Source organism: Phalacrocorax aristotelis, chromosome 3 (genome assembly GCF_949628215.1).
Source record: "Phalacrocorax aristotelis chromosome 3, bGulAri2.1, whole genome shotgun sequence".
NCBI classification, from domain to species: domain Eukaryota; kingdom Metazoa; phylum Chordata; class Aves; order Suliformes; family Phalacrocoracidae; genus Phalacrocorax; species Phalacrocorax aristotelis.
In genome coordinates this window covers 4322474-4338149 of record NC_134278.1, presented here as the reverse complement: position 1 = coordinate 4338149, position 15676 = coordinate 4322474, and the positions used below count along the sequence as shown (strand labels likewise).

The 15676-nt window shown below is 45.5% G+C and overlaps 1 protein-coding gene across 1 annotated transcript; it reads left to right on the top strand.

Annotated features, from left to right (window-relative positions):
• The first annotated feature begins 11859 nt into the window (after window positions 1-11859).
• On the top strand, window positions 11860-13815 carry IL17A (interleukin 17A). The gene is made up of 3 exons (XM_075089823.1): window positions 11860-11886; window positions 12449-12693; window positions 13415-13815. Exons 1-3 carry the CDS (start codon window positions 11860-11862, stop codon window positions 13650-13652), a joined length of 510 nt encoding a protein of 169 aa, XP_074945924.1. The 3' UTR covers window positions 13653-13815.
• Window positions 13816-15676: the final 1861 nt, after the last annotated feature.

Genomic DNA, 15676 nt, shown 5'->3' with positions numbered 1-15676 from the left:
CAAAAGGAGAGATGAAAAAAAGGAGAGTAAATTCAGCTAGTATTTTGGAAGGGCTTTTAGCAAATCCTTAATTTATCATGTTAAGAGAAAACAGAGTTTCCTTACAGCTGAGCATGCAATTCCTGCATATTTATACAACTTTCTCATTGCTCCATGCAGTATGGTTTATACAGGTAATAGGAAGAGCAATCAGAAAATCCACCTTTAATCATCCATAACTTATTTTTTTCCTCTCCTCCAAAAGCTCGTTGCTCCTACCCTATTCAGTTGCTCTCTCTAATGCAACAGCTGTCTTTGCTCCTCAGTGTGTGTATCTTATTTCAAGGTTTGGTGTGTCTAAAGAGGCTTAAAACTCGTGGCACTTTAAAAGGGTACAGATCTTCTGAGGTGAAAGTTGGGCACAAAAATGATAGTTTCTGGACTATTACCAGGATAATCATGTCATGATATCCACTGCTATCAGCACAGGCTGGGGGGTGGAGGGGTGGGGAGCAGCCCTGCCCAGAAGGACTTGGGGGTGCTGGGGGGTGAAAGGCTGGACACAAGCCGGCAACGTGCGCTCGCAGCCCAGACCCCCAGCCGTGCCCCGGGCTGCATCCCCAGCAGCGCGGGCAGCCGGGCGAGGGAGGGGGTCCTGCCCCTCTGCCCCGCTCTGTGAGACCCCCCTGCAGCGCCGCCTCCAGCTCGGGGCTCCTCAGCACGGGACAGACACGGGGCTGTTGGAGCGGGGCCAGAGGGGGCACAGAAATGCTCCGAGGGCTGGAGCCCCCCTGCTGCGAGGCCGGGCTGGGAGAGCTGGGGTTGTGCAGCCGGGGAAGGGGAGGCTGCGGGGAGACCTTATTGCGGCCTTTCGGGGCTTGAAGGGGGGCTGTAGGAAGGGTGGGGGCAGCCTCTTTAGCAAGGCCTGCTGTGACAGGACAGGGGGTGACGGTTTTAAACTAAAGGAGGGCAGATTTAGACTGGATATAAGGAACACATTTTTCATAGTGAGGGTGGTGAGACCCTGGCCCAGGTTGCCCCGAGAGGCAGTCGATGCCCCATCCCTGGGAACACTCCAGGCCAGGCTGGACGGAGCTCTGAGCAACCTGCTCTGGTTGAAGATGTCCCTGCTCATGGCAGGGGGTGTTGGACTAGATGACCTCTAAAGGTCCCTTCCAACCCAAACCATTCTCTGATTCCATTCTATAATTATGTGAAAAAGCTCTTTAGTTGACAGATGATACATTCATAATTTTTTTCTACCTGTGGGGTAGATACAGATGGGTGAAACTGATATTTCAATTCTGTGCCAAGGAACTATGTCCAAATAAATATACACCTAGCCTGCACAGCCAAACCTGCTATTACGGCTTGGAAATGGAAAGTAAAAATAATACACAGATTCATCTTAGGATGTTTATGAAACTGAAAAGTGTGCTTAGATTCTAGTTTGGTATTAGTCATTAAAACTTTTCAAATATTAATTCTTTCACTCCATTTGTGGTTCTTATTATCTATATGTCTCCATAGACTAAATCCAAAATTCTCACTTGGTATTGCAAAAGTATTTTATAAAATCAGTAATCCAATTTCCTTTAAGCTCTTAAGTAGAAGAATTCAATCGATATTAAAAAAGACAGCAGTTCAAAACTGAAAATTATGCAAGTAATTCTCTTGAAAATTAGTTTCAAACCAGACTGTTTCTGTTCCTTTTGAGATGGAGAACAGACTCCTGTGTGAACATCTAGGATCTGGACACATGAGGGAAAAATTGTTTGGAAACACAGGAGTCAAAATCAAAGAAAAGCCTCTATGTGCTGGGTATCGGTACCTGCAGCCTGGAACCACAAGGGAGCATCTACTCCCCCATGAGTTCATGGTGTCCCATGAGAGGCCCTCATGTGCTCTCCTGCCCAAATATTTCTGCCATTGCCTATAATCCATACCCAAATCTTCTCTGGTGGAGGAACTAGACATTTCTCAATTCCCAGAGAAGCAACAGGGAAGCAAGGTCCAAAATATGGTTACTGCAGTCCCTCTGTGGTCCATGTGAGACCTCTGTCCATGCACTGCTTTATAACCTCTGGCCCATTAGCAACAAGAAGGGTTTATAAACAACATTCATGAGAACTGTGGCCACACAGTTGGCTGGGAGGCTTATGAGCTGCAACTACAAATAAAACTCTACTCTGGCAGAGCTGCTTGAAACATCTTTTGCAAATATATTATCTGATGAAACAAGTAAGTTATCTGATCTATTCATTTGCAGACAAATAATTTGCATCCTAATTTGCTCTTTTGTGACTATCTGCCATGAACATGGTTTGTATGAACAAGTTAAGGTTTGGTCCATATGGTCTCATGTTGATATGGTATAGATAATGTTTACTTAATGTCCACTTCTCCCTTACAGGATGTGAGAGAGTTTGGCCACAGAAATATTAAAAGCACCACAAGTGTCAAAGATCTGACTCTTTCATGTGATGTGTGCTACTGTCACTATGGGATCCTGTGACGTGTTCATGTCCTGCAGTAGGCGGGAGCATAAGACACAGATGCCTAGTGGATATGGGGCTGTGTTAAGGGACTGGAATGTACAAACGAGGTTGACCATGCTACCAAAGTCAGAAGGTCAACTGCAGTACTGTTGTCTTCACAAAAACATCCTCACTCTCACTCAGGATGTAGTGTCCTGGATCAGTGGGCCGAGACCAATTATATGAGGTCAGGAACAAGCCCCATTCACCTCATACAGCCTTTTCCAACCTAAATGATTCTATTATTTTATGACCTGGCCATTAGTTATATCCTGGGAACTACAGACTCTTCACTCCTGCAGACCTTTGCTTCTTTATTCTGGTCTGAGATGATGCATGTTCTTATGGTCCCATCTACTTTGGCCTCAACGGGGACCAAGGAAAGAAAAGCCCCCGAGCCTTACGGTTTGCTGAGCTTTGATACTCATTCAGTGAGTACCCTTGAGAATGACTAGTCAATGAGATACCCTTCTCATCCCTGTATCCATTTTGGGGCTAACATTTTGGCTGTCATTCCTTTGCTACTCTTTGCAGTGGAAAACTAAGACAGTAAGGCCTGGAAATGAGCACTGGAAAATAAGACAGCAGGCTTTTGTTGCCCACCCATTGCCCCCACCCCACCACTGCAAGGTCGCATGTCTCGGAGGAGAAGGCCTTCAGCAGTGGTTATTCTCTGAAATCTCTGCCTGGGATAGTTCTGGAAACTGCATTGCACTGTGGTCAGAATTAGCCTATGTTTGGAAAAATGATTAATTTCCTTTTCTTATTTAAAACAAAAGAGTCAACTCAAACCCCAGCTAGGTGAAAGGGCTCAAAAATTGGGATTCCCATTGCGCATTTGCAGCTCTCAGCAAAACCACTCTGAGTCACTTATTCTCTAATACTTTTGAATTCTGACACTTTCTTGCACACAAAAGGTCGTAGGCAGGAGTCATTTCTCTGTGAGAAAAAATGATGGGGCTTGAGTTCTTAAAATAACATCATGAATGACCAAGTTTTTCAGATTTTACCCACTAGCAGGCAAATGGCCATAGTGGAAATTACTTTATTGCTGCAGCTTGCCTTATCAAACCTGCTTGGCAGCCCTGCAGATAAGCGCTGGGATATATGTACATTGAGTGTATTGGTGTTAAAATTAGTCTTCTGAACCCAGTTTGATTTTAAAGCAGTGGGCAGTGGAGCACAAGCTGGTGGCTGGGCAGCTGCCAGCTAAGGGTTGGCATTTTGGCACGTAGTGCTGACCTCTCAATGCTCCACATGAGCCCCTTTCCTACAATGTCACCTTGTATCGCTACCAAAACCACAAGCTGGTTTCACGGAGGCTGCGTGGTGTCCTGCACAGCAAGGGCTGCCTCCGCCTCCGCTGAGTGGCTTGAGAAGGGAGATCCCAAACCTTGCGGGCACCATCGCAGCCTAGAGCTGCAGGGAGTGTTTCTTGCAGATGAGAACTGTGATTGCAGGGAGACTGATTACATATAACAGTGCTGCCTCATCTTCCCTCCGCTTCAGTCCTCATCAAGACGCAGCTGAAGATTTCAGGGCCAGATTCTCATTTGTACTGTGCTTTCTGTAAGCCTTCTCAAAAAAGTAAGCTACTTCACACTGGGGACCAAGCTACACAGCTATGTTTCATCCTCATGAGGCATATGAGAGTAGGACGTGAGGAATTTCAGAATCCCATATTCTGGTACCTCTCCTGCATCAGCCAGAAGAGTCTATGCAACAGTACAGATAACCTTGTGCACTGCTGCATGGTGAACAGAGTTAAATGCAGTTGGTGCTGGCCACAACCAGTGTTCCCCTGGGCTTGGTTTTAGGGTCAGTCTTTAATATCTGGATGAGGGGATCAAGTGCACCCTCAGCAAGTTTGTAAATGACACCAGATTGGGCAGCAGTGTTGATCTGCTGGAGGGCAGGGAGGCTCTGCAGAGGGACCTGAACAGGCTGGATGGATGGGCTGAGGCCAATCAGGTTCAACAAGGCCAATGAGGTTCAACAAGGCCAAGTGCCAGGCCCTGCCCTTGGGTCACACCAACCGCAGGCAACGCTCCAGGCCTGGGGCAGAGGGGCTGGGAAGTGCCCGGCGGAGAAGGCCCTGGGGGTGCTGGCTGACAGCCCCTGGGCATGAGCCAGCAGTGCCCGGGTGGCCAAGGAGGCCACCAGCCCCCGGGCTTGTGTCAGCACTGGTGTGGCCAGCAGGAGCCGGGCAGGGATGGGGCCCCTGTGCTCGGCCCTGGGGAGGCCCCACCTCGAATGCTGGGCTCAGGTTTGGGCCCCTCGGGACAAGAAGGGCCTGGAAGGGCTGGAGCGTGTCCAGAGAAGGGCAGCGGGGCTGGGGCAGGGTCTGGAGCACAAGTGTGCTGGGGGGCGGCTGAGGGGGCTGGGGGGGTTTATCCCGGAGAAGAGGGGGCTGAGGGGAGCCCTTCTCGCTCTCTGCATCTGCCTGAGAGGGGCTGGAGTGAGGGGGAGGTTGGTCTCTGCTCCCACACAATGAGTGATAGGATGAGAGGAAATGGGCTCAAGCTGCGTCAGGGGAGGTTTAGATTGGATATTAGGAAAATTTTCTTTATTTTAAGAGAGTTCAGGCATTGGAAGAGGCTGCCCAGAGAGGTGGTGGAGTCACCATCCCTGGAGGTGTTCAAAAAAAGTGTAGATGTCGCACTTTGGGACATCGTTGTGGTGCTGAGTTGATGGTTAGACTTGATGACCCTAGAGGTCTTTTCCAACCTTAATGATTCTACGATTCTCTTCTTTCTTTTGTTGCCCTGTTGAAGTCAAGGTTGATATACAAATGCAAAATCACAAGCTGTGACCATGTATTTGTAAATTTTAACAGCTGGAACTGATAAAACTACACAAGAAGATTGTATATTTTGTTTTTTTCCAGTGGATGCTGCAAAGAACTGACTCTCAAATGTTCTCCAGTCAAGTCTGTGACGTGTTTGCCTCCCTGTTTGCCATAGATTATCAGTTTTGTAAATCCTCCTAATTTACTGCAGAAAGGCAGAAAAGTATCTGTAGCTGGCAGTAAAAAAGTTTGACAAATCTGGAGCTGGCAGCTGTTTTTGAGATGAGGACAAATATGCCAAGGACTTCCTGACAATCTTCAGAATTTACTTTGTTTCAGAGAAATATTTATTACAGTGGTCCCAAAAAAAGGATAAAGATTTTCCAAAGGGCAGGACATAGATTGCCTGGAAATCTGACCCAATTTTGTGCAAACAGGTGAGTTTCTCAGTACTGCATTGAGAAAAGGTGCCATGTACCAGCTCCCTGCACCTCGGAGGATCTGTGAGCATCAGGACGTTGAAGCATTATGCAGACCATTTGTCTTGAGCTTGGAGGAGCACTCAGCAAGGGATGGGTGGGTCAAGTGGAGATCCTCCCAAACAAAGCCAGGGAAAAAAAATGAGCAAATGTCTTGAAAGCCTGACACAAGAGGGAAGGAAGACAGGAACAACTTCTCCTTGTACCCACTTGGGATGGGAAACAAATGTCTCATCCTGCAGGAAGTGAAATTTCAGATGGACATTTGGAAAGTGTTGCAGGCAGGAGCTGCTGGGTGCAGGGCAGCAGCAGGGACGCCAAGTCCTTCTCCCCCTGCTTCCTGCCATTCGCTGGGGCCGCGGTGTGGGTGAGACACAGGATGCGAGCAGATAACACAGCAAAAAGAGAATTTCAAAATGAGTTAATTGTTTGTATAAACCATTCTACCAGCTTGAGTATAAGATAATTTTATGCATGAAGAGTGTCTTTTTGTACGGTTTATAACTGGCTAGGAAATGTGTTGCCACAAGGTGTCTTTGAAGACATGAAAACAAAGCATTGACCGAGAGATCTTTAACTAATAGCAAAACTATTAGGTCATTAACTTCATTGATAGCCACAAAAACAAATAAATGACAAGACACATTAAATAATCTGTGCTCAAGGAAGATCTTTACCATCTTTGATGATCTGGTTTCAGCCTCGATCCCCTCTCATCAGCCAGTCCACTTCTCAAACTTTGCTTTACATGCAAATACCTTGTGCTGGCCAGAAGTTATTGTTCCTTTCATTAGGTGTTAGGTGCTAATTTGGACCAGCTTTACAATGAACCCTTGGGCACTGCAGTAACACAGGGTCCAGCTGTAATCTGAGCAGTCATATCCTGCACCCAGTTCCTGGCCGAAGAAGGCCCCTCTCCACTTACCTGGACTACATTACAGTTACATATTAATTATCTATTAATTACTACAGAGCAGACTTCTAATTGCTGCTTCTCAGTAAGCACAACTCACCTCTCTGGAAGCCCTCTTTTTCCCCTGTCTCTCCAAAAAGCTATCAAAAGGATGAATTGAGTGGTCTACTTCCTTTACATTGGCTTCCCAGTTATTGAGTATCTATTAGGTATTAGCCGTGCAACAAATGTGTCAACCACTGCCAGCAACCACAGCTGATGGATAACTGATATTGATTTAGGTGTGGTTGGAAAATTTAGGCATGTCGTAGGAGATGATAATTTCTACTGCAGCTGCTGGGGAGGAAAAAATAGAACTTAAAACCAGTGGGTTTTCCTGTCCTTACGCATGAAAATAGGAAAAGCATGAGATATAGTCATTTTTGCTTATAGAAATGAAACTGCTTGATAAGAGACAGCTAAGTGTCAGAATAAAACAAATGCCATGGGATAAATTCTGATCTCATGGAAAAAGTCATGTTCAATTTTTGTTTTGACTTCAGACCAGGAAAATTTGAAAAATAAGTATTTGGAACTTGGAAAAATCTTGGAATCAGAAATATGAAAGGTTTTTTTGCATAGTTCAGACCTGTTAGAAGCATTTCAAGAGGTATATTTTCTCCTGAGACCCTCTCGTCTTGCCTGTGACAATTGCAAATGAATGCATTCATGGCTCAAAATGAACCATGGAAAGTTGTGGTGTTTTTTTCGTCATTACAATGTTGTGTTACAGTAGCCATGTTTGAATGCTTAACTATTTACCTTTCAAGACTGAGGTAACCAAAAGTACTGACACATTTAGAGCAGACAAGCCTGGATTTAGGGCCACACTGGTTGAACCTGACCTTCTGCAGGCTTTTGAAATCTTTTTTGCTTCTAAAACTGGAAATTTAACTGACCCACTTTGAATGGATATTTCAGTAAATGGCATTAGAGAAAACCCCTTCTGAGGGAACCATTTCCTTTAACCTGTACCTTTCTAACTCTAAGAGGGAAACTGGATTATACATTTAACTTTTCAAGCATCAGCATCTTTTAAACAGTCTGATATAGGTCATAGCTATCCTAGAAACCGCAAACTAAATTCTACCCTTATTTACACCCTCCTTTGGATGGGACAAGGTGAGTAAAATTTGGACTAACATCTAAATATTAAGCAAATGTTAAAACACACCTTATTTGCATCGTTTCATCTGAAAACATCATCAAAATTAGACCTAAGAAAAGGCACACGTCAGCAGATCAAGTCTGTTACACTGAGTGTTACTTTAAGGGTGTGCAGCCTAGCTACTTGTGACCCCTGTCAGAGCAAAGCAGCAGGAGTAATTTTCTAAGAAAGACATGTCAAAATGAAGGATTGATTCAACACTCACCCCCTCCTTTCTAAAACATAAGCCCCTTCTTCAAGAATCCCAGCCAAAACCATGACACCATGTCAAATGGAGTCTGTCCACCTGAACATGTGGACTTAAATATTGCATGTTTAAATATTAACATGGCAGGGTACATCACAGCTGCAGTATGTTGGACTTACAAGGATGGAGAGACAGCGGGGTGGGATTGGGAGCCACATGGGATCATTGATCACTGTCACCCAGCACACAGGACTGGGACACAGGGAGTCATAAAGCCTTGGGGCTACACTGTGCAAGGTATTTTAGCTCCTAATATCTTCAAGTGTAGCATGCTCTCACCCATATATCATGGAGGAGGTGCCTGCAGTTCCTTCCAGTTTTCCTGCCTACAGGAGGAGGCATTTTGCATCTCACAGCCTTCACAAGATTTCTCTTGAACCCCTCTGTCCTCTCCCTAACCTAAGAACTGAAGGTTTAACTACATCCATCACACTTCCCAGAGCCCTTTCCTTAGGATCAAAACCCTGTCTCGTAGCACAAGAGTCTAGAATGAAATGAAAAGGTGGCAAGCTCAAAACCAGTGTTCATGGGGGCTTTTTTCCCAGATGGAGAATGACTGAATTTGGGAGCTTACTGTCACAACGCATTCTGATCAAAAAAGCCTTATCGCACCTGACGTGTAGACATGAATAAAAACAGCCTGATCCAGACTAGGAAATTTGAGAAAAAAATAGGACCTTGAGAAGGAATCTGGATCCCTAGACACCAAGGCAAGTGACAAACTGGGAGACAAACTGGGTAGGGGCAGCTGTCCATTAGCTGCCCTGTTCGGGGTGAAAAGACACCAGTTTGACGTAGCAGCAAACAGATACAATCTGAAAGTGTCAGTGACATTAGCCACCTACAGCATCCCAAGTCAAGACTGTGAAGTGCATCAACTTATGTTTGACTACATGATGAATCTAGTCCCAATTTAAAATGGCGCACTTTGCACCTGTTGACTGCAGTGCGTGCCAATGTTTTGGTGGTTTTCTGTCGTGGTTTAGCCCCAGGCAGCAATTAAGCACCACACAGCCGCTTGCTCACTCCCCGACCAAAGTGGGGTGGGGGAGAAAACCAGAAGAGCCAAAGCAAGCAAACTCGTGGGTTGAGATAAGAACAGTTTAATACTTAAAATAAAATAGTAATAGTACTAATGGTAATGATGATTAAGATGATGATGATGATGGTGATGATAATAATAATATAATGAAAAGGAAAATAATGAGAGAGAGAGAAGTGAAACCATGGAGGGAAATAAAAACAACAAGTGATGCAACTGCTCACCACCCACCAACCAACAATCCACCGGTCCCTGAGCAGCGATTGCTGCTCCCCCTGGCCAGATCCCCCCACTTATCATACTGGGCATGACATCTTATGATATGGAATATCCCTTTGCCTAGTCTGGATCAGCTGCCTTGGCTGTGCCCCCTCCCCTCCCATCTCCTTGTGCACCTGGCAGAGCCTGGGAAGCTGGAGAAGTCCTTGACTACCATAAGCAATACTTAGCAACAACAAAAAGAGAATCACACAGTCACAGTCTGGCAGGGGCTGGAAGGGCCCTCTGGAGCTCATCCCGCCCCACCCCCTGCTGGAGCAGGCACCCCCAGAGCAGGGGCACAGGGCCGTGTCCAGGCGGGGGGTGAATGTCTCCAGGGAAGGGACCCCACAGCCTCTCTGGGCAGCCTGTGCCCCTGCTCTGGCACCCGCACAGGGAAGGGGTTTGTCCTCATGTTCAGGTGGAACTTCCCGTGTTCCAGCTTGTGCCCGTGGCCCCTTGGCCTGGCGTTGGGCACCACTGAAAAGAGCCCGGCCCCATCCTCCTGACACCCACCCTTCAGATATTTATAGGTATTGATGAGATCCCCCCTCAGCCTTCTCTTCTCCAGGCTGAACAGACCCAGGTCTCTCAGCCTTTCCTCACGAGGGAGATGCTCCAGCCCCTGATCCCCTTGGCAGCTCTCCTCTGGCCTTGCTCCAGCAGTTCCCTGCCCTTCTTGCACTGGGGGGCCCAGAACTGGACACAGTACCCCAAAAGTTGTCTCACTAGGGCTGAGTAGACGGGGAGGATGACCTCCCTCTCCCTGCTGGCCACACTCCTTTTAATGCATCCCAGGATACCAGGATACAAAAACATCAGTGTGTTCTCAAAGTCATTTTCATACTAAATCCAAAACAACATACTTCCTCCAAATACTCTCCTAGTTTTTCAGGATTCTGCACTTGTTCAGGGGTGAAGTCCCAAAACTCTGGAGGTGCCCACCAGCCTAGGCATTTGCCCATACTATCCCACATACCCTGCCATCCATAGCTATCAAGCTTGGCACAGATCTCTGGATGATATTCTTAAATTGCTTATTAACCTCAGCTAAAACCAACACAATATGCCCAAGAAATACCAATAGTATTTCTTAACTACCCAAGGATGTTCAAGACACTGAAAAGTTGCTGTAATGAAGGAGGCACCCCAGAAGAAGGTAGCTAAGGTGCCATTCTGTACTTCCTGCACAAAAAACGTCTCAGAGGAGGAGGTATAACTCCTAGTTGTCTCCATGAGGTGGTACCCGAAGTACAGGAATGGTCTCTATGCAAAACCCAAACACCCAATAGAGCTCAAGGCCAGTGTTTTATTAGCAGATGTCCCCGGCAAAACATCACTAATCACTGCAGAGCACAGCAAACTACAAAACCCGACAGCAATCTTTAACATGGACAGCAAAAACAAGAGCATGGTGCAGATCGGATAAACTAATATTGAGAGCAGATGAGTCAGTGCTGTGACCAGCAACTGTTATTATCTCAGACACTTCCTGCCCCACGTTGGGCACCAAAAAGGACTGTCGTGGTTTAGCCCCAGTCAGGAACGAAGCATCACGCAGCCGCTCGGTCACTTCCCCACCCCAGTAGGATGGGGAGAGAATTGGAAGGGCAAAAGTAAGAAAACTCGTGGGTTGAGATAAGAACAATTTAATAATTAAAATAAAATGCTAATAGTAATAATGGTAATTATAATAATAATAATATAATGAAAAGGAAAATAACAAGAAGAGAGAGAAGTGAAACATGGCAGGGGAGACACAAGTGATGCAACTGCTCACCACGCACCCACCAATGCCACCAGTCGCCGAGCCATGATGGCTGCTCCCCCCGGCCAGCTCCCCCCGTTAATATTCTGGGCATGACGTCATATGGTATGGAATATCCCTTTGGCCAGTTTGGATCAGCTCTCTTAGCTGTGCCCCCTCCCCTCCCATCTCCTTGTGCACCCGGCAGAGCCTGGGAAGCTGGAAAAGTCCTTGACTAGTACAAGCACTACCCAGCAACAACTAAAACATCGGTGTGTTATCAACATCAATTTCATACGAAATCCAAACCACAGCACTGCACCAGGTACAGTGATGAAAATTAACTCTGTCCCAGCTAAAACTATGGCATTTTTTAATATCATCTTTGGGTTTTGTCACTACCTGAGCGACATGGCTAAAAGAATGACATCATCTACAGAGCTAAGAAAAAGTCTTCCACCTGCGTTAATGGAATATATACACATACACTTTTTAATTTAAGTTATGGTTACAAACCACAGTTAAGCTTGGGGAAAACCACCTACTCCACATTAACTAGGACAGCACAGAAGCCCTTATAAAACGTCCAGCAGCAAATGTGCCCAGACACCTTCATTTCGGCAGAACCCAGCACAGGTATCGGCCGCAGTAAGAGAAAGACGATGTCTCTGATCCTTTGCGCTTCTCTGGTAAGAACTTGTTTTGTGGGGTTTTTTTCCTCCAATTGACAGAGCATTATTTGAATTCTAATAGATGACTGTCAGGACCCACATTTAAAATGCTTGTTTAAATGATTAATATTTGACAATTACTAAAACAGGAGACGGCTAAATTGCACCAGCACAGGGCAGCAGTATTAGGGAATGGGACTACTATATATTAGCAATATATTAGGGGACGGGGCAATAGCAACATACTCTAAAGTCAAGAAATACATTGAAAACTCAACCTTAGAGTGTCTTTTTGTTGTTATATCCTTCCTGCTCTTTCCTGTGTTATATTATTTTGTATAACTGAAATTTTTCTATCACCAAATTACAACTGAGTGTATACCATAACTGTCAGCACTGTAAGAATTACTTAATGAAAGCAAGACTGATGGGATATATGGCACATTTTTGCATAATAGCCTTTAACTACCAGCTAGGCTGACTGTGGATGAATTTCCCAGCTGCACAGAAGGGTTGTTAGGTGTGCTGTGTTACAGCAGCTGTACCTGCCTTGTGTCCTTATTGCATCAATTGTCTTCAGTTCAGATCACTGCTCTTAATGCTGCTGGTCATGCTGTCAGCCAGCAGTTTTGCCTACGGGAAGGTGATACAGCCTGGGCTCAAGCCGGAGAGCCTCTTCAAGCAAGCGTATGCTGGATGCCTGACCCAAAAAGATTCAAAATTCCCTCAAACTGTGAGAGTCAACATAAGCATCAGCAACATGAACCAGGACACCAAAAATACTCTTGATGTCAGCAGCCGCTCTCTGGCTCCGTGGGATTACAGGTATAATCTCTGTCCTTATGGTCTAGAAATACAATGGCTGCAATGGTCAAGGATAATGCGGAGGCTATGCCCACATCTTTATTATCTGTGTTTCACTGTTGTGAGATTTTGGAAACATGAGGGTATCCACAGTCCATATAATCCTTTTTGAAATCAACACAAAAAGGAGCACAGAGCAAAAGCATGGTCTAGGCCAACATACAGAAGGCAAAGCAAATTACTTTCGTAATTTAATTAATTTGTTTGTATATTGGGGCAAGCTTTATCTTCAAAAACATTCTTTGCCTAAGAGATCATCAAAAAGACCTTGGAGGGCTAACCTTGCACCAAACTCGATGGTGGTTTAATACCATCAGCATCAGGCCCTAAGCACATTTCGTATTTTGGAGGGGAGCTGAAGGTCTCTGGGTCCATTAGTCAGTCTGATATGTGGGGAAGCTCAAATAATTTCTAATGTGTCTTTCAAAGTCAGTGCCTACCTGAAGCAAGTTATTTGCACAGGCGTGCTTGTCTTACACTTAAAAATCTGCACTATTTACTTACATACATGTTATTTACACTTAAAAACCTGCAGTAGCAGAAGTTTTACAGCCCCTTAATAGGCAGACTCCTAGGAGGTGCAGGTTCCTGAGCTGGGAGCCCATAGGGATCCATACCATCATGACTCCAGTGACGCAGCAGCATTTCCATTTCAAATACTTCCTTTCGTGTGAAATTACAGGATCGATGAGGACCACAACCGTTTCCCTCAAGTGATCGCTGACGCCAAATGCCGCCACTCCAGGTGTGTGAATTTGGACGGGCAGCTGGACCACAGCGTCAACTCCGTCCCCATCAAACAGGAGATCCTCGTCCTCCGGAGGGAGCAGAAGGGCTGCCACCAGTCATACCGGTTGGAGAAGAAAATAATCACTGTGGGTTGCACATGTGTCACCCCCTTGATCCGACTCCAGGCTTAAGGGAAGCCAGTAGTGTAAGAGCAGGGAGCCACGGAGGAGAGCTTTCTTGCCTAACAGGAATGAAATGAAGGGGCCTGATTCAGTCTCTGCAAAACTGAATCAAGATATAGTGGTTAGCTATAATTTTTCAGAATGTAATAAAAATGAAGAGGTCCCAGGTTTTTTTAAAAAAATGCATTTTCCCCCAAAATCTTGAACTCTATAAATTGAGAATCCAGACACCTTCATGTATCGGGCTGAAAAAATAATCGGAATTCTTTACACATCTTTAGGTTACACTTTGAAATGTTTTATTTATGTAATTCTATTTATGCTGGTGGGAAAGCTAGTAATAATGCATCTGTTAATTTATTTTCTGTAATAAAAAAATAGTACATAAGTCTGCGGTATTTTCCTTTCTTTCTAAAGAAGCCTTTTTGGTAAGGCAAGAAATCACTTAATTTGGTTATGACCACATAAGAAGTTTTCATGATGCTAAAACCTAAGGTTCTCTTAATAACTTTAAGAACCCATTTCAACACATTTTCTGCGGAGCACGGTCACTACCCAGTCACACGAGGAAAAGCGCAAGAGTGGGTCGGGTGGATAACTGAAGCAATTACTAACTGCAATCGTTATTTTCTCCATGCTCGTGTCCTTCCAATACGTTCGCTGCCCTCAGTTAGTGGTTCCAATGTAGAGCACACTGACACAGCATTTCTACCACAGTCGCGATGGGACTTGCGTAGGTGGATGTTTAGCACTGCAGGTGGGTTTATTTAAAGCTCGCCTGGGTTAAAAGTGCTCAGATGAAAATGTTCCGTGTTTCAAAAGGCGGGCTGCTTTGTGCAGGCGCGGATGTTCTGTTTGCTGCCCTCTCAGGGAGGTGTGAGCCTTCACAGGAACTGGCAAAACGCCATCGGCAAATGCAACGGCAAATACAGAATTTCGAGAGAGGCAGAGGTCAGGGATGCAAGTCCCTAATGTGAGGCAAGGGCCTCTCAGGTGAAAGCATCTTCTCCAGGTCCAGCTGTGCTAACTAGAGATGTGATCACCCCAGCTTCTGCTGCTATGGTTTATTCCGTCCAGCTGTGCCAGTGAGCCTAAACTCTCCCTAATCTACTCCACGCAAAATCAGGTAGATCAGCCTGTAACCTAAACTCACAGCACAGCCACAGGTTTCATACCACCCCTTGACCTAGCCGATATACCCTGGTCCAAGGAAACATTAATTAACTCTGAGTGATCACAGTATCTGCAATCACAACAGTGAACTCCTGTCGACTCCTTTAGTTACCTACAAACAGTGATGTAGCTTTGCCTGTATGTAGGTATCTAGCAGTGTATGTGGTCCTAACTTAGTTTGTTTCCTACCTTGTCTCCAACTAGGCCTCCTTAAGGTGTCCTGCAGGTCCTGAAGTTCACCCAGCTGGCTGTCCCAAGAATATTAAGCATGGGAACAGACTGCCAAAAACAACATCAAGGAACACTCATCCTTTGAGGTTTTCAAGGTTTTAAATAAATATCAGTCCAGGAAGATCATAGAATCATAAAATCATTGTTAGAAAAGACCTCTAGGATCATCAAGTCCAACCGTATCAAGTAGAGCTCACATTGAAATAAGAGCTGACTGCCTTGTCCATTAGATAGTCTCTCAACGTCCTACTACTTGCTATAGAAGGAGCTTCCATAAATTGTCTGCAGCAGCCCAAGTAACTTCTAACAGTTAAAATTACAGTAAGTCCCACCCTTTATTACCTGTGCAGTAGCTGTACATGTGCAGGTAGCCCTGTGCGGTTAGCTGGAGTTGGCACACGAGTAATGGAGCCTAGTTAGCAACGCTGAGACAGAGCTACCGCGTGGAAAATGTCAGAACTAGGTCAGCGAGAGATGACGCAGCTGGAGTACCTGTCGTTTAGCCCCAGTCAGCAACCAAGCCCCACACAGCCGCTCGCTCGCTCCCCCCTGTGGGAAGGGGGAGAGAATCAGAAGAGTAAGAATGAGAAACTCATGGGTTGAGATAAAGACAGTTTAACAGGTAAAGC

Excerpts from the sequence above, each read along its gene's own strand:
- IL17A (XM_075089823.1), top strand. The coding sequence starts at position 11,860 with ATGTCTCTGATCCTTTGCGCTTCTCTG. Across the intron at positions 11,887-12,448 it reads TGATCCTTTGCGCTTCTCTG|TTCAGATCACTGCTCTTAAT; the intron begins GTAAGAACTTGT and ends AATTGTCTTCAG. Across the intron at positions 12,694-13,414 it reads CTGGCTCCGTGGGATTACAG|GATCGATGAGGACCACAACC; the intron begins GTATAATCTCTG and ends GTGAAATTACAG.